This window comes from Coregonus clupeaformis, chromosome 12, assembly GCF_020615455.1.
Source record: "Coregonus clupeaformis isolate EN_2021a chromosome 12, ASM2061545v1, whole genome shotgun sequence".
NCBI classification, from domain to species: Eukaryota; Metazoa; Chordata; class Actinopteri; order Salmoniformes; family Salmonidae; genus Coregonus; species Coregonus clupeaformis.
Window position 1 is genome coordinate 1,441,997 of NC_059203.1, and position 18,660 is coordinate 1,460,656.

Sequence of the window (18,660 nt, forward strand, 5' to 3'; positions counted from 1 at the left end):
CTGTTGGTAAAGTGTTACAGAGGAATTAAATGATGAGTTGTGATGTATACTGAGTAAAACATTGCAAAACTAAACATTCCAATGTCTTATTGCCATTTGTTCTCTACAGCTTGTCCTGATGGGCACCCTTGTGCTGTTGGTGAGGTAAGCAGAGTTCTTCATGTAAAATTCAATTGACAAATATTCAACAACGTTTCAAGCAGACCACCATAGTCCCTGTGCCCAAGAACACCAAGGTAACCTGCCTAAATGACTACCGACCTGTAGCACTCACATCTGTAGCCATAAAGTGTTTTGAAAGGCTGGTCATGGCTCACATCAACACCATCATCCCATCATCCCAGAAACCCTAGACCCACTCCAACTTGCATACCGCCCCAACAGATCCACAGATGACGCAATATCTATTGCACTCAACAAGGTTACCTTGTGGTCCTCTGTAGCTCAGCTGGTAGAGCACGGCGCTTGAAACGCCAGGGTAGTGGGTTCGATCCCCGGGACCACCCATACACAAAAATGTATGCATGCATGACTGTAAGTCGCTTTGGATAAAAGCATCTGCTAAATGGCATATTATTATTATAACACTGCCCTTTCCCACCTGGACAAAAGGAACACCTACGTGAGAATGCTGTTCATTAACTACAGCTCAGCGTTCAACACCATAGTGCCCTCAAAGCTCATCACTAAGCTAAGGACCCTGGGACTAAACACCTCCCTCTGCAACTGGATCCTGGACCTCCTGACGGTCCACCCCCAGGTGGTGAGGGTAGGCAACAACAAATCTGCCACGCTGATCCTCATCACGGGGGCCCCTCAGGGGTGCGTGCTCAGTCCCCTCCTGTACTCCCTGTTCACCCATGACTGCGTGGCCAGGCACGACTCCAACACCATCATTAAGTTTGCCGACGACACAACGTGGTAGGCCTGATCACCGACAACGATGAGACAGCCTATATGGAGGTGAGAGACCTGGCAGTGTGGTGCAACAACTGCTCCCTCGACGTGATCAAGACAAAGGAGATGATTGTGGACTACAGGAAAAGGAGGGCTGAGCACGCCCCCATTCTCATCGACGGGGCTGTAGTGGAGCAGGTTGAGAGCTTCAAGTTCCTTGGTGTCCACATCACCCAACAAACTATCATGGTCCAAACACACCAAGACAGTCGTGAAGAGGGCACAACAACGCCTATTCACCCTCAGGAGACTTGACATTGGTCCTCAGATCCTCAAAAAGTTATACAGCTGCACCATCGAGAGCATCCTGACTGGTTGCATCACCGCCTGGTATGGCAACTGCTCGGCCTCCGACCGCAAGGTACTACAGAGGTTAGTCGGTACGGACCAGTACATCACTGGGGCCAAGCTTCCTGCCATCCAGGACCTCTATACCAGGAGGTGTCAGAGGAACGCCCTAAAAATTGGCTAAGACTCCAGCCACCCTAGTCATAGACTGTTCTCTCTGCTACCGCGCGGTACCGGAGCACCAAGTCTAGGTCCAAAAGGCTTCTTAACAGCTTCTAACCCCAAGCCATAAGACTGCTGAACAGCTAATCAAATGGCTACCCGGACTATTTGCATTGACCCCCCCCCTTTTACGCTGCTGCTCCTCGCTGTTTATTATCTATGCATAGTCACTTTACCCCTACCTACATGTACATATTACCTTGACTAACCTGTCCCCCCGCACATTGACTCGGTACCGGTACCTCCTGTATACAGCCTTGTTATTGTTATTTTATTGTTGATCTTTTATTTTTTTACTTTAGTTTATTTAGTAAAACATTTTCTTAACTCTTATTTTTCTTAAAACAGCATTGTTTGTTAAGGGCTTGTAAGTAAGCATTTCCCGGTAAGGTCTACACCTGTTGTATTCGGCGCATGTGACAATTGATTTGATTAACTACACAGCAGACTAATTCACCCCCTCTTTGCAGTGTGGTCGCCCCACCCAGCTGGCACACTGTCTAGAGTGTGGGGCAGTGGTTGGAGGGGAGAACCATGCTCCTGTGAGAGGTTTCAGTGCTATTAGACTGCAGCGGTAAGTTTGTTCTCTGTGGTGCTTACAAAAGGGGCTTCCCGTTGATATTGCTGCTAAAGCATCAGATTGACAGATCCCATGTTGAATGACTGAACTTGTCCTCTTAGGGGAGATCTGACAAGGACTGGCCACATCCTAGGAGATCCTCAGAGGAGGGACAACCCAGACTCCCTGGACACCAAAAACATGTCCCTCACCCCCTTCACCCTCATCAGGCTGCTCACCCATCTAGCCATGCTGCTAGGGGCCTCAGAGCACCCACAGGTACGCCTGCTTGCCTGCCAAAGGCAGCTCACTCTTTCTAGCATTGTGTACAGTGTACCAAACTATAATATAGTGAATTACATTTTACTCAGTTGTTGTTTATCATTCAAGTTGAAGTAGTTTATTTGCCATTGTCTACTCAATTAGTGTATAAATAATTAAGCTTATCTGCTAATTATATGTTTTTGATGGAAGTAAAATCCAAAGGAGATGTACAAAATTACATATCAAAGATACAAATACTAAAATATAAAATATATATATAATGAAACCATGGCAATAATAAGATATCTCTCTTCTTTCTAGTCCATCCAGCAGATCATCCAGCCTCCAGTTCCGGACGCCTGTGGATTTCTGATTGTTCACCTGCTAAAGGATGTGGATCATCTGACCAAAGCCCTGGGGATGGGAACAGATGACGCAGTCACCACCATCCACCTGATAATCAGATCCATCCTGGAGTCACCACAGACCAATCCATGTAAGGCCTTTGGTTAATGTTCACAGAAATCCTCTGACAAGTATCATTTGAAGAAAAAAAGTACGATGGAAAAGGCACAATTCTTGCTCACAATTAAACACGTAATACTTTATTATTTCATTTCAGTTAAAATCATATTTTAACTCAATCAAGTTTTTAATTGTATACTCAATCATATTATAACTCAATCTAGTTTTTAATTGTATACTCACAACCATATTTTAACTCAAATATGCTAATAAAGTATCCATTCAAATACCCATATGATTGTTTGGGTTGTACCTCGTCTCACGTTGGTTGAGCGCCTCCCACTCCTCTCCAAACATTTTGAAACAATGAAAGTCAAAGCAAGTTAATTGTTTGAATTGATAAATAGTCTAAATCCCATACCAGCTTACTTATAACACAGATACCTGTAGCTACCTCATGGAGTATTTGTTTATTTGATTCTAGGGCCTGCTGGCTATGATTCCCAACTCTCAACTAAAGAGGCCAGAAATACCTGGGAGACAACTGTTGCTGCTGACATCATCACTCCTCAGTTGAAGGTGAAACCTTCAGATAACATTTTAAGTTAGCTATAGTTTGATTAAAGATATATTTGATTAAAGATATATTCCATCTATATTCCAAGTCAAAGATAAGATTGCACCTTTGAAAGGACAAAGAGTTTCACTTTGTGTGTGTGCGTCTATGTGTACGTACCTGTGTGTGTTTGACATCACAGCACCTTGACCAGCGGCTGAGAGAGGTGAATGCCACAATCAGAAATGACTCGCGTGTCTCCTCTAACTTCATCATGAGGGTGGCATTTGGGGATGAGTGTCCGTTGTCCTCCCTGCCTCGGGGCTCCCAGGTCCACTGTTCAGGAGTGTGGAGCTGCAGAGAGAGGGTGTCCCTACTCAGCCTCACCCACATCGTAGAGCAGAACGACGGAAAGGACAAGCTCCCTCTGCTATGGAGGTTCCTACAGAAGGTAATCTGTCACGAAACCTGTGTTCTTCCTATTGTAAGTGGTAACATTTCAAAAATAGTTTCTGAGTGAGTCTTACTCACATGATTTCCATTAATTTTGGCGTTTTCGCAGGAGGCAGAGTTCCGGCTGGTAAAGTTCCTTCCAGATATCCTGGCCCTGCAGAAGAGTCTGGTGAAAAGGTTCCAGAAGTCATCAGACCTGATGAATGACTCCATTAGAGAGTTCATCCAGAAACTGTCAGGTAACGTCAACTGTCCATCAGAATGATCCATCCTTCGCACTATGCAGCATAGTTACCATCATATTATTGCCGATTGCCAATTTGAGACTAACTTATGAAAAGCAGAATTGAGTGATATAATTTATGGGGTTTTGTTGTTTGTCAATCTATTTTGTCTAACAGCACCGATGAGAGTGTGCTATGAGAAGCGAATCCAGATCTTCCTGAATACATGGAACCTGCTCAGATTGTCTGTAGCCACCAGTGAGTTACCCTTCTTTGAGTACAATCCCCTTTAAGACAGGACAAAGTTGGCCATACAACCGGAACATTGGCTCCCTATTCTCTGTATAGGGCCCCGGTTAAAAGTAGCGGACTATGTAGGCAATAGGGTACCATTTTGGACATAGCCATTTTCTTTATGTGTGTGTGTGTTTGGATATGCAGGTGAAATAAAGATCCCAGAAGAGTTCTGGAAGGAGGATTTGGACCAGGACAGTGACCTCCAGTACCTCCTGCCACGGCGCCAGGGTCCAGGCCTGTGTTCCACCGCTCTGCTCAGCCACCTGGTGGCCCTGCACAACGAGCTGCTGCACGCTGCGGACCGCCACACTGGGGAGGACACCAGGTACAGCACTGCCATGGAGCAACCGTAGAGAGGGAGAGGACCTCCTCAAAATCAAAGTCTAAGTGGACAGTTTACTTTTTTAAAAATGTGTTTTTACAATGACCCCTCCCACATCACCCACCCCCATCCCAAACAAAACCCCACCCACCCTAAGTCTAAACACAATAATGAAAATATATTTTTTTAAGGTAGAATGAAAATGAGATATATTTGGACCTAACACTTGGTTTGTTTACTGCTCAGCCATCAGACAGGGATATAAAAAGGTATCAACCACAGGAGGTTGGTGACACCTTAATTGGGGAGGATGAGCTCATGGTAATGGCTGGAGCGGAATAGGTGGAATGGTATCAAATACATCAAATATATGGTTTCCATGTGTTTGATGCCATTCCATTCGCTCCGTTCCAGCCATTATTATGAGCCGTCCTCCCCTCAGCAGCCTCCTCTGGTCTCAAGGTGCTTTCTGCTCCAACAGCTATAAGGTTAGCCTGCCAGAGCTGACAGATCTGCATGTGATCCGCTATGAGCTGGAGAAGGACCTGCTGCCCCTGGTGCTGTCTAACTGCCAGTACAGCCTGGAGCGAGGCAAGGAGACCCTGTCTGAGTACGACCTTCCCAAGATCCAGCAGCAGGTCCTAACCCGCTTCCTGCAGGGCAAACCCCTTATCACACTAACTGTGAGTCCTGGCTTCCAATTAAGGCCCCAGACCCTTTCCTCTTGTCCCCAGACCCTTTCCTCTTGTCCCCAGACCCTTTCTTCTTGTCTACCCTCTGGTGATTACAGATCTGAAACGACTGGATAGATGAAAGCAATACAGCACTTACTGAATCCAATGTGTTGACTTATAGGGAATCCCGACTCTGGTCACCAGACACGAAAGAGATTACGAAAGCATTTTGAAAACAGTGAAAGGAAAGGTGTCTCAGGCAAGTTATACTGTAGCATTATTATGACAGGTTTTTGTTGACACACCATTGTGACATCATGTGAATACATATCACATTTCAACGGCACAATATCATTGTTGTTTTCCCAGGAGCATCTGCCGTCCCTGACCCTCACAGCCCTGTCCAGGGATCTGGAGTCGTACAGCGAGGTGTGTGAGGCCCTGAAGGCCGTGGAGCTGGCTCTGGGCTTCCTGTCCATGACTGGGGGAGATGCCCACATGCCCCTGGTGCGTTACCTGGAGGACACGCTTAGGATGGGCGAGCAGACCGACCCACACTTAAAGGTGACCATGTTTATTTGATATTGTGTGTCAGATCGGTCAACATTAGCTAAAAAGAAATGCAGTACAGACTCGTAAGATACAAACCTAAGAGTCAGACTGCCCGGTCAACCGAACAGGCAAAGTTAAGAATTAACAACATTCCGATTTTTCGATCAACCTCCAATTCCCAATGTGTTCATATCTCTAAGGTCCTACTGTACCGGCATTCACAAGTGCTGCATTGTTCCCAGTGTACCAGTAATTGTGTCCAGTATTCAGTACATGTAGTCTAACGTGTATCTTCTGTGCTGTCCCAATACTTTAGGCTCTGGGCAGATGCAGTCTGAAGCACTGCGCTGCTCTGTGGCAGCTCCTCTCTTCCCTGAAATCAGAGAACATGCTGAAGAGTCTGAAGAGGGTAAGGCAGAGGTTCAGACCGACCAACAGCTTATCACACCTGTTGGACCAGGTCTCTCTTGAAAAATAGATTTGATCTCAATGAGAAAAAACCTGTATAAATAAAGGTTACATAAATATAAATAAAATCACACATACAGTAGTAATACATAACACAATCATCCTACAAATGACTTGCCGGCTCTATCATTGCAACCATGCTGAGAGATGTTTCAGTGTTTTTTACCCTAAACATATTACTTTGGTCAATTTTAAGTAGCGATTTGCACAGATGAGGAAGGGTAAATCCATAGCCATCCTTCGGATTGATTCCCAGCCATGCTGTGTGATACCACTGTTGGTCTGGAAAGCTCTGAGTTTGCCTTTTTCTTTCGCCCCTCTTGAAGGACCCATTCTCTGGGGTCTCAGCTGAGTACCAGAAGCACCTGGAGGAGGAGCAGAAGAAGCTGCTCCAGGGCTTCATCTCCAATGGGAACATCAACACCTGGCTGCTGGAGATGCACGAGTTCATCCTGCTGAACCTGGGGAGACCTCGTGCCTCGGATACCTACGGACCACACTGGAGGTGAGGACAGACAGCAGGCATGGGCGGGAACAGGGGCTACTCCCGAGGTCTTCCAATTCCAAACCATCATTGTAACTCTCATTTTCATGAATGGGGACATTTGCATTTTAAGTGCATGTGTGTTTATGATATGTTTTGTATGACATGTAGCTGCCAAACACATACATTAGCCTTGAATGTGAAGCCACATTCACAATGGAAGGGCAATGTAAAAAGAAAAGTTGCAGATCTAATGTCGAAGAAAGGCAGATGTGACTTCACATATTTTGCTGGTATTTGGTCCCCTTGACTGAACAACATTGTCACGTCTACTCCCGCCCCCCCATCTCCGGTGCTCAATGTCGCCAGTCTACTAACCGCCGGTTCTGGCAACCCTCATTACGCACACCTGCGCGCCATCATGAGGATCACCTGGACTCCATCACTACCCTGATTACTTCCCCTTTATCTAGCATCACTCTTCAGGCAGTATTGGTTCAGTTTTCATGTCTCTTGTTTTTTGTAATGCTCCATGTTAGTTATTATGAAACTCACCTGCTTCCTTACTCCCTGCGTTACACACACAGTTCTGAGGTCTGAGATCACAACACGTATTGTTTTCTTTCTCTTACTCTAGTGTCAAAGAGACATTGGCTGGATACATGGACCGCAAAGAACTACAACTCCCACCTGACGTGGAGGCTTCCTTCCCTGACGAGATACTCCTCTCACAGATTGTGGAGACCTGGAAATTTACTGTGACTTCCAAACAGGAATGGATGATGTAATTGATGAACAGTCCACCTGAACGTGATTTGTAAAGGGCTACACTAGATCCTCTTTGAAATGTTAGAATAGATCACAAGTGCTTCTGATTTTTTGCTGAATAGATTTGTTATGTGCTTTCTCCAGTGATAGCACAGTATGTGCCCCACTGACACGCCATACTTGGATACTAAGAGGATTTATAACTGGTATGTGGAGAATCTTGCCTTTCTCCTTACAAAAACTGCCTTGAATGCAACTTTTTCTCAGGAAACATTCCGAATAAAAAATGTTTTGTCAGACTATGGGCTCGGTTCAATCCGTATCGCCGAAGTTCAGGGCAATAGCGCTTTACATTTCAAGCGTGCTACAGCACTGGACTTCGGCGATACGGATTGAATCGATCCTTATGTTAACCAAACTGTGTTTACAGAATGTTTTGTGCAATCATTTTTTTTTACAATGTTTATTTGGGGAGGAAATATTTTTTACATTATTTGAGAGACTAACTCCAGTGCAGTTTGTAACAGGATTATGTTTACCACAGTTTGAGAGACTAACTCCAGTGCAGTTTGTAACAGGATTATGTTTACCACAGTTTGATGTTATGCTCTTCACTTTTAGTCATTGTACTTTTAAATGGGTTTATATTTTGGGAGAATATTGGTGGTTGGTGTTACTTGAAAGTTAATATTTCCTAACATTATTGAGTTCAGATCAGAGCAGTAAGCATCCACTTGAGGGTGCTATTGGCCCACAGTCCTGACTATCTAAAATCAAGTTAGTTAAATACATGACCTAATCATTTTATCTGCTTGCGGGATACACACGATAACCTCCTCTGCAAAGTTATTATTTGGTTTGAATGTGTTTTGGTTGAATATGACTACATTATCTTCTTCCATTTGTCTTAAAAAATATGTCCAATAATGACATCTTGAAATAATAGGGCTGGTCCTCACAGGATGTTTCAATGTCTGAAAAATGTCCATTCAATTAAGTGTGCGTATCTCAAGTATAAATTGAAACCTGAGTGACTCGAGTGGGTATTTGATGGGTGTTGCTGTATAACCAAAATGTTTGTTTTGCTCAATAATTCCAAACAATCCATCTTATGGTACAGTAGCTGGAAAAGGGGAAGTTGGTGATAGTCAGTTGGATAATATTAAATTTTTTCTCAAGAGTGATGTTTCTCATGCCTTAGCTGGTCGTATACTCTTTGTTTACAGGCCTAGTTAACACCCTCATTTCACTAACTTGCCATTGCCAATGGGTCATATTTAATTTATTTGAAGGTTTGCTTACATAGCTTATAATTAATTAATAAACTGTTAATAGATGATTACGTGTATTCATTTAGCATGAGTAAATGTGTATACGTACAAACCATATTAGAAATAAGTGTTATATGTAAATCATTAATAACAGGCCTTGTATTATATATTATATAATTATATTCCTAATTTAATGGTTAACAAACTATCTAATAATGTTCATAAGTAGATCCTTAAATGACCTATTACCTGAAAATTCAGGAATACAGTTGAAATGTGTCGTCAGTGAGCAATTCAATCTTAATTAAGATACACTTTTCTCAGAATGTAATTAATTTATCTTTATTAATCTATTTTAATTGTCTGTCGAAACAATAAAACCTTATATACAAATCTAAGCTGAAAGACAGTGTAATAGCACATGCAAGTCCAAAGACTATCATACCATTTTCATTACATACAGGTTATATAGAAACATTCATGGAGAAAGATTACAACAAATGTACACCCAGCAACTTATGAAGCAGAAAATGTGTTCCTTAATAAAAAGATTCAATCGCTAGACTAAGTCCTCTCCAAGACAAATGTATATGCTTAAAAATACATTTCACAAGGTATGGATATTTCTTAAGTTAAGTATTAGATTTTTCCTGTGCTTTGTCAAAGGGTTGCTTAGTTTCCACATCCATTAATTAAGATATTGTTCATTTTAGTAATGCTGTTGGTCTCTGTCTGTCTGTCTGTCTGTCTGTCTGAACATCTTGGCATAGCTGCTCTTACCAATTTATATTTTCATTTCAAAGAAGGGCATGGAATGGGTAACATAATTGACTTTTCATTTTTGGTATAATAGATAACATGAAAAAGTCATCATCCAGAAGCGGTATGGCACCTTCAGTAGGGTTGGAAGTATTTTGTCCAGTTTACATTTTACATTTTAGTCATTTAGCAGACGCTCTTATCCAGAGCGACTTACAGTTAGTGAATACATCTTTTTTTTTTTTTTTTTTATACTGGCCCCCGTGGGAATCGAACCCACAACCCTGGCATTGCAAACGCCATGCTCTATCAACTGAGCTACATCCCTGCCGGCCATTCCCTCCCCTACCCTGGACGACGCTGGGCCAATTGTGCGCCGCCCATGAGTCTCCCGGTCGCGGCCGGCTGCGACAGAGCCTGGATTCGAACCAGGATCTCTAGTGGCACAGTTAGCACTGCGATGCAGTGCCTTAGACCACTGCGCCACTCAGGAGTTTATATAATATTTTGTCCAGTTTATATAATATTTTGTCAGGTTTATATAATATTTTGTCAGGTTTATATAGACTGCATAAGTGTGGTTGTTGCAAATTAATAGAATATTAAATTAAATTATTAATGACATACGGTGCCTTGAAAAAGTATTCATCCCCCTTGGCGTTTTTCCTATTTTGTTGCATTACAACCTGTAATTTAAATAGATTTTTATTGGGATTTCATGTAATGGACATACACAAAATAGTCAAAATTGGTGAAGTGGAATGAAAAAAATAACTTGTTTAAAAAAATAAAAATAACGGAAAAGTGGTGTGTGCATATGTATTCACCCCCTTTGCTATGAAGACCCTAAATAAGATCTGGTGCAACCAATTACCTTCAGAAGTCACATAGTTAAATAAAGTCCACCTGTGTGCAATCTAAGTGTCACATGATCTGTCACATGATCTCAGTATATATACACCTGTCCTGAAAGGCCCCAGAGTCTGCAACACCACTAAGCAAGGGGCACCACCAAGCAAGCGGCACCATGAAGACCATAGAGCTCTCCAAACAGGTCAGGGACAAAGTTGTGGAGAAGTACAGATCATGGTTGGGTTATAAAAAAATATCTGAAACTTTGAACATCCCACGGAGCACCATTAAATCCATTATAAAAAAAAATTGAAAGAATATGGCACCACAACAAACCTGCCAAGAGAGGGCCGCCCACCAAAACTCACGGACCAGGCAAGGAGGGCATTATTCAGAGGCAACAAAGAGACCAAAGATAACCCTGAAGGAGTTGCAAAGCTCCACAGCAGAGATTGGAGTATCTTTCCATAGGACCACTTTAAGCCATACACTCCACAGAGCTGGGCTTTATGGAAGAGTGGCCAGAAAAAAAGCCATTGCTTAAAGAAAGAAATAAGCAAACACATTTGGTGTTCGCCAAAAGGCATGTGGGAGACTCCCCAAACATATGGAAGAAGGTACCCTGGTCAGATGAGACTAAAATTGAGCTGTGGGGATGTTTTTCATCGGCAGGGACTGGGAAACTGGTCAGAATTGAAGGAATGATGGATGGCGCTAAATACAGGGAAATTCTTGAGGGAAACCTGTTTCAGTCTTCCAGAGATTTGAGATAAGGACGGAGGTTCACCTTCCAACAGGACAATGACCCTAAGCATACTGCTAAAGCAACACACAAGTGGTTTAAGGGGAAACATTTAAATGTCTTGGAATGGCCTAGTCAAAGCCCAGACCTCAATCCAATTGAGAATATGTGGTATGACTTAAAAGATTGCTGTACACCAGCGGAGCCCATCCAACTTGAAGGAGCTGGAGCAGTTTTGCCTTGAAGAATGGGCAAAAATCCCAGTGGCTAGATGTGCCAAGTTTATAGAGACATACCCCAAGAGACTTGTAGCTGTAATTACTGCAAAAGGTGGATCTACAAAGTATTGACTTTGGGGGGGTTTCACAATAAAAAATATTTTGCATCTTCAAAGTGGTAGGCATGTTGTGTAAATCAAATGATACAAACCCCCCCAAACTCCATTTTAACTCCAGCTTGTAAGGCAACAAAATAGGAAAAATGCCAAGGGGAGTGAATACTTTCGCAAGCCACTGTATCATAGGGCAATGAACTATGAATTAAATGTTATGGTGATGTCAGGAAATTGATGCTATCTCATCTGAATTTTTTTATAATTGTCGCTGGTAAGTTTTTCTCAAATCTTTTCCCATTTATTTTGTTAGGTCTCAGCTCATAATATTAGACTATTAATTCATCAATAACCTGCTAAATGAGACAGATCTACTTTTGGGGCCGTAGTTACACTATAAAATCACATTCTATCAAAAAAGCCATGTGAAAAGATTGAGTCAAGGTAGGATCTAGCTATCTCTTATAACTTGTTGGTAATGTCCAATTCTCATTCATAACCGTTCTTTTATACTGAACAAAAATATAAATGCAACATGTAAAGTGTTGGTCCCATGTTTCATGAGATGAAAATAAATTATCCCAGAAATGTTCCATACGCACAAAAAGCGTATTTCTCTCAACTGTTGTGCACAAATTTGTTTACATCCCTGTGAGTGAGCATTTCTCCTTTGCCAAGATAATCTATCCACCTGACAGGTGTGTAAAATCAAAGAAGCTGATTAAATATGATCATTACACAGGTGCACCTGTGATGGGGACAATAAAAGGCCACTAAAATCTCAGTCTTTGTTACACAATGTGCTGAGGAGTATTTCTGTCTGTAATAAAGCCCTTTTGTGTGGAAAACTCATTCTGATTGGCTGGGCCTGGCTCCCAAGTGGGTGGGCCTATGCCCTCCCAGGCCCACCCGTGGCTGCGCCCTTGCCCAGTCATGTGAAATCCATAGATTAGGGCCAAATGTGTTTATTTAAATTGACTGATTTCTTTATATGAACTATAACTCAGTAAAATCGTTGAAATTGTTGGGTGTTGCGTTTATATTTTTGTTCAGTGTAGGTTTCTTATCTTAAAGGGCAATTCCACCACTTTTCAGCCTAATTTTCATTATTTCCAGCACAATACCAGTGTCTACATACAGTGCGTGAAAACTGTGCATTTCTAAGTTTTGTAGAAACAAATAAAGTTAAAAGGTTCTACCCGATGACATCATCAAAAGTTAAAACGCTTAAAGAATAGTGATTTTCAAACACTGTGAGATTCGCGGTGACGTGGGGAGCAAGAAAATATCCTCCCTCTGGCTAGAAACTCGTTGCAGGTTTAGAAAATCACAGTTTTTCTTCCTTTTTATCCTAGCTTGTGCTACAGAGAAGCATTTTTAGGACCTTTCTTCTTAACTTTCGACCACAGAAAATAATAAGAAGCTCAGTTTTCACATATCTAGACTCTGGTATGGTGCTGGAGATAATGAATATGAGGTTGAAAAGTGGTGGAGTTGCCATTTAACAATGTCCTCTTATCTATCCCATTCCTAATAATAAGAAACGTCACAACAAACAACAAACAAACAAAACAAAACTATTCATCCTCCACGTAAGGACAAAATGCACCTAGATCGTTATTTTCAGTGTAACGCTGTAAAGTTGAAAAGTGGGATAACTTTCATGTAAAAGTCTCTGTGTAAAAGGATGAAAGCAGTAATATTTCCAGTAACAATTGCGATTCCCTGCAGATACAAAGATTGGTCCCTTATTCTTGGCTTTTGTATTGTGGTGAATCGTCGCCGACCTCAACCCCAATTGGTCCATTGGACAGGAAGTGGCATCACCAGGCAGGAAGTGGCTAAGAGCATGATGGGATAGTGCCCACTAGAGGTAGTCCAGCTCCAGTGCATGACTCAGAGCCTCCAGGTCAGGCCGACACGACACTCTCCAGAAGGGCATGTTCTTCTGCAAGACACAAATTGACATGTTGAAAATGTGGAACACTGGCTAAACCAGCTAGCTAGTGTAATTAGCTAGCTAACATTGTTCAGTGAGCCACGCTCAAGTTACCCAAGCTCAGCGAGCTTATACATTCTTGGTCCCCTGTAGCTCAGTTGGTTGTGCATGGCGCTTGCAACGCCATGGTTGTGGGTTCATTTCCCACGGGGGGCCAGTATGAAAAATGTATGCACTCACTAACTGTAAGTCGCTCTGGATAAGAGCATCTGCTAAATGACTAAAATGTTATGGCGTGTGGGAGAGGGTACAAACCCCAGTCACTGGTCACACTAATACCAAACACGATTCCATGCATTAGGATATAAAACATTATTTTGGTTTTTCAAATGAAGAAAACGCTTCAAATAATATGTGTGGGGGCATATTAGATTTGATCTGACGTCTTTGCACTAGCATGAAAAATAAGGCAGGGGGAAATATATTGTGTACCCACCCACCCCTTTTCCTCGTTACACGTGAGTCTCACCTTCTTGGCTACAGACTCCTCCTCCACTCCATCCCCTATTACCACGTACACCGCTCGCCGACCGAACCTCTGAGCCACACGCTCAAAGCAACTCTCCTTCCCTGGAGAGTTATTAAAAGTAACAAATAAGTGTGTTCAGATTATTACAAAATTAAGTGTTAATTAAGACTTTGTGAAACCGCTTACTACTGCTTAACTGTAATATTGTATACTACGTCTCAAAATACTAGGAATTGTTTATTTATTTATACATATTTTTTTACTTTAGTGGGACTACGTATGCTGCAATTCAGCTTTTATCTGCAGATGTGTACAATTCAAAAATAAACCTTACATTTATATAAAGTGTTCAATGGAAGTGTAAACAAATTAAAATAACACTTTTGGTAAAAATGTCAAGAAAGTAAACATAGATTGCACAATGCCAGCTAGCAGGTAGTAAACAGGCTTGTATACAAATTGTTAAACATAACATAAACTGCTTTTTCAACCATGGTGTGAAAACAATCAACTCAACTGTATTCCTTCCCTAAAACGATGATAATCTATGCCATATTGAGTGTGGCACGCTGCCTCACCTGTCTTGGTGGCACTGTAGATATTCTCTATAGGGAAGGCTGAGCCCAGTCCGTAGAGCAGGACCTTGGACAGGGCTGGGATCAGCTGGGTGGTAGTCACCAGCACATTCACACAGTTTGGCCTGAAAACAGAGAAATGTCAACAAATGATCTCAATATGTCGTACTAGCGTACCTGTAAACGTCCACTCATTGTGCTAACGCTTGTTAGCATTGGCTCGCGAAACTAACTCCAACTTCTTTCAAACTGCACACAGATAGATATAAATGGTGTTTTACATTTTAGTCATTTAGCAGACGCTCTTATCCAGAGCGACTTACAGTTAGTGAGTGCATACATTTTCATACTGGCCCCCCGTGGGAATCGAACCCACAACCCTGGCGTTGCAAGCGCCATGCTCTACCAACTGAGCTATCCATGAGTTCATCTGAATCTGGGCAAGTAGAAAAATAGAATATCGCACTATCCCTTTAATACATTTGGAGTACCATCCATTTATCATTTTTATGGATTATCTACGAAGATCTCGTCCCCAACTATATTATTCTGAGTGAACCTACTGTTTACATTGTTTGCTATTTTCAATCATAGATTGATTCGATTTTTGATTTGATTCGATTAGGATCTCCTTTAGTCCTCATTTGGACTAATCTTCCAAGAGTCCTTAAACAATACAATTTATAGTACAATCACATTTTCACATATAACACACTGTTAAAAACAGCAGACATAATACACTGCCATATTGACCAGATAAATACTCTGACAGATAGATTGTTTGAATGTATATATTGAAAGGTATCTGGTCTGCTCAGATAAATTATTCAATTTTTTTATTACTCTGAATCTAAATGTTATTTTGCCTATTTCTCTTGTCTGTCTGGATAACACATAGATGGTGGACAATCTATTCCTAGTATTGACTGAATGTCTGTCTCTTACCAACTGAATACTGTTGTGTATGGATTTTGGCCGTTTTAAATAGTGTACATTGTGAAATAAAAGGATGTTTTTTTCAATTATCTTGCTGATTGATGACCACCCAAGAGCATTGTGCATGACTACAACAGAATAATCATATCTCCACCTTAAAAAAATAGAGTGTCTAGGGCAGTTGAGAAGGGGGGTGTCCTAACCTGGAGTTTATGAGGGCCAAGGCCTTGAGAGCCTGGGTCAGCCACAGATCTGTTAGAACCTCCATCTCCCTGCGCAGCTGCAGCCACTCCTCCCGCTTGGGACTGCCCAGCAAACCTGACACAATCACAATCACACCCCAATTATTCATTATGATCATGGTTATACAGCATGAACAAATTCTACTTACATTGTGATTTTTATATCAGCTGACCGCCAGAGAAGATCACACACACACACACACACACACACACACACACACACACACACACACACACACACACACACACACACACACACATCAGAACCTACCTCCCACGTTGTTCTTAAAGGTGTTGTAGATCTCCTTTACCCTCCGGTAGCGGAAGGCCAATTTCCTCATCCAGTCAGCCCCACCATGGACACCTGAGCCCAGACACAAAGTACCGGCCCCCGCAGGGCTCTGGAACCCATCCGTGCCAAAGTTGTAAGTGCTGGAAGAAAACAACCAAAAGAGAGCATTAAAGAGAAGCATGGTCCTGGGCTACAGTCAGATCAATGTACAACTCTGATTGATATTTGGTGGCCAGTGCCTGTACATACATGGAGTAGTATTACTGAAGTAGCTAGTGTAAAGAGTAATAGATAAATGCATTATGCAAAACATTTTCCAGTGTGAACCTGGATGGGAACAGACATTACATTTTTTACATCTAAAATCCTATAATAAAGAGCGAGGGTGAGACCATGCAAGGATAAAAAAGATTGAATTTGAAGTTTGTTATATCTAAGTGGGAGAACATGCAGTATGCACATCCAGTTAGGTTAATACATATTTTTGTGTGAAAAGAGTAACATGCCTGAAAGCACTAAAAAAATGGGGAAGGATTGCACTCAAATATTCCTTTGAAACCAATCCTAAAGTTCTTCATCAATTTATGTAGTAACATTTCTGGAACGAGGGAGGCAGAGAGAATGACAGAGTGTTATTTTGATTAGACATTGAAGAATGATGATACTGTTAACTCTGTTATATTATATTGCCAGAGGGAGAGAGGGGGAGAGAGAGAGAGAGAAAGAGAGAGAGAGAGAGAGAGAGAGAGAGAGAGAGAGAGAGAGAGAGAGAGAGAGAGAGAGAGAGAGAGAGAGAGAGAGAGAGAGAGAGGGAGAGGGAGAGAAGAGAGGAGAGAGAGCGAGAGAGAGAGAGAGAGAGAGAAGAGAGAAGAGAGAGAGAGAGAGAGAGAGAGGAGAGAGAGAGAGAGGAGAGGGAGAGAGAGAGAGAGAGAAGAGAGAGAGAGAGAGAGAGAGAGAGAGAGAAGAGAGAGAGAGAGAGAGGAGAGAGAGGAGAGAGAGAGGGAGGAGAGGGAGAGGGAGAGGGAGAGGGAGCAAGAGCGAGAGAAGAGCGAAAGCGAGAGAGAAGAGAGAGCGAGAGAGAAAGAAGAGAGAGAGAGAGAGAAGAGAGAGCGAGAGAAAGACGAGAGAGAGAGAGAGAGAGAGAGAGAGAGAGAGAGAGAGAGGAGAGAGAGAGAGAGAAAGAGGGAGAGCGAGAGCAGGACATACCCCCACTGAACCTTTTGTAAACCCACTCAGCACTGGTTTAAGTGTGAGGCGAGTTAAATTCAAGAGAAAAAGGAGTACAGTACCTCAGGTCCTGCCCATTGTCGTCTGACGCCACGTCATCAATATGAACTTGGTCACATTCCTGGGAAAGGAGAGGGAAAGATAGTGGATATATTAGAGAGGGAGATCCGTTTCAAAGCTGTGCATGGGCAGGTTTCTTCTTAAGGGAGCCTTAGGGAGCGATAGAACAAAAAAAATGAAAACAAAAGACAACAGAGAGGCGGAAATAAGCTGCTGAGACATTCAGGCGCCAGTATGGATGTGTATCAACTCTACCTGACGCCACCACACTCCACTAATAAACCCCACTAAGATGTACACCATATCAACTTATTTTGCCAACTGCCAAAGAACCTTCAGATCTATGTCCATTAAATACAGGATTTTTGTAGTATTAAATATACTGTAGTATACAATATAAATACTGTATATAGTAGTACATATACTGGATGTAAATTGATTCTGGATTGTTGGTGTGTAGAAGTTGCTACAAGTTGTTACAAGGTACAAACTACTGTGGAAAAACAGCAAAGTTGCTTCCTCAAACAATTCCTAAAAACGACTTTCCCATGGTGTGCCACTACAATACACACACTATCCTCCCACCTCTCCACCAAATCCCTTTGAATCTCCACTTCAGATCTGCTATTCTCATCTCTTCCCTTCTTTAATTCCCTGACTACTACTTCAGTAACTACTGACTCCTACCTCTTCTCCCACACGGCTACACCGGACTGACAGGCCACGCTATCGCCTTTCAACCGGCCTGAGACACAGGAAGACGCTACCTCATCACGCTCTCACTCGTTCCCCAAAATGCTTCCCCAATGCTGCTGTAACGCTTCCCCAATGCTGCGACCCAGCTCCCCCAGACACATAGGGAATCATTAACACGACCCACAGAACCCATAGGCTAACATAGGGTTTTATAAGGCAGCTCTAGAACCCACAGCAGTCCATCTCAACACCTCGCAAGCTAAATTGATTTAACGACATGAATTGGTGTGGACATATCTGGCTATGTAGGGCTGGGTGAGTTTCGATGTTGAATATAGACATAGAGCTATCTATGCAAAATGAGAAATATTACATATTTCTGACTTCTCACAGAAGCTAGTTAAATTAACGACAATTGTCTTCTGTTTCATCAAGAAGCATACTGTAACTGCGGTAGAGCCTTCCCTAGCTCGTATCTCTTTATTGCCTACAGCTTCCTCAGCCTGTGGCATCTATTATCTCTCTATTAGCTGTTGCCAAACCTGTAGGAAGATTACTCCATAAATCAACCACAGCACACGACTAACACAGATGGCCACCACTATAGGCCAACTGTATGCATGAGGAACTACAGAGGCGGACAAAAAGAAGGAACT

The 18,660-nt window shown here is 42.4% G+C and overlaps 2 protein-coding genes across 3 annotated transcripts in view; one reads left to right on the forward strand and one right to left on the reverse strand.

The window, feature by feature from the left end:
• The window catches only part of LOC121577984 (E3 ubiquitin-protein ligase rnf213-alpha), a 62,576-nt gene extending 53,686 nt beyond the window's left edge, over positions 1-8,890 (forward strand). Inside the window, exons 54-68 of the mRNA XM_041892016.2 lie at positions 110-144; positions 1,938-2,041; positions 2,149-2,305; positions 2,612-2,786; positions 3,240-3,334; positions 3,514-3,762; positions 3,874-4,003; positions 4,166-4,246; positions 4,430-4,610; positions 5,089-5,290; positions 5,463-5,540; positions 5,651-5,845; positions 6,150-6,242; positions 6,628-6,806; positions 7,423-8,890. Of these exons, the coding sequence (XP_041747950.2) occupies positions 110-144; positions 1,938-2,041; positions 2,149-2,305; positions 2,612-2,786; positions 3,240-3,334; positions 3,514-3,762; positions 3,874-4,003; positions 4,166-4,246; positions 4,430-4,610; positions 5,089-5,290; positions 5,463-5,540; positions 5,651-5,845; positions 6,150-6,242; positions 6,628-6,806; positions 7,423-7,573 (2,105 nt within the window). The 3' untranslated portion in view covers positions 7,574-8,890. The remainder of the gene's footprint in view (positions 1-109; positions 145-1,937; positions 2,042-2,148; positions 2,306-2,611; positions 2,787-3,239; positions 3,335-3,513; positions 3,763-3,873; positions 4,004-4,165; positions 4,247-4,429; positions 4,611-5,088; positions 5,291-5,462; positions 5,541-5,650; positions 5,846-6,149; positions 6,243-6,627; positions 6,807-7,422) is intronic.
• A 3,684-nt stretch (positions 8,891-12,574) lies between these two features.
• The window catches only part of LOC121577983 (eyes absent homolog 2), a 54,904-nt gene continuing 48,818 nt past the window's right edge, over positions 12,575-18,660 (reverse strand). For both annotated transcript variants that reach the window (XM_041892015.2, XM_041892014.2), the window contains exons 11-16: positions 17,311-17,369; positions 16,001-16,161; positions 15,691-15,805; positions 14,555-14,676; positions 13,977-14,077; positions 12,575-13,456 (exon numbers count right to left, since the gene is read on the reverse strand). In XM_041892015.2, coding sequence (XP_041747949.1) covers positions 13,376-13,456; positions 13,977-14,077; positions 14,555-14,676; positions 15,691-15,805; positions 16,001-16,161; positions 17,311-17,369 — 639 coding nt within the window. In that variant the 3' untranslated portion in view covers positions 12,575-13,375. The remainder of the gene's footprint in view (positions 13,457-13,976; positions 14,078-14,554; positions 14,677-15,690; positions 15,806-16,000; positions 16,162-17,310; positions 17,370-18,660) is intronic.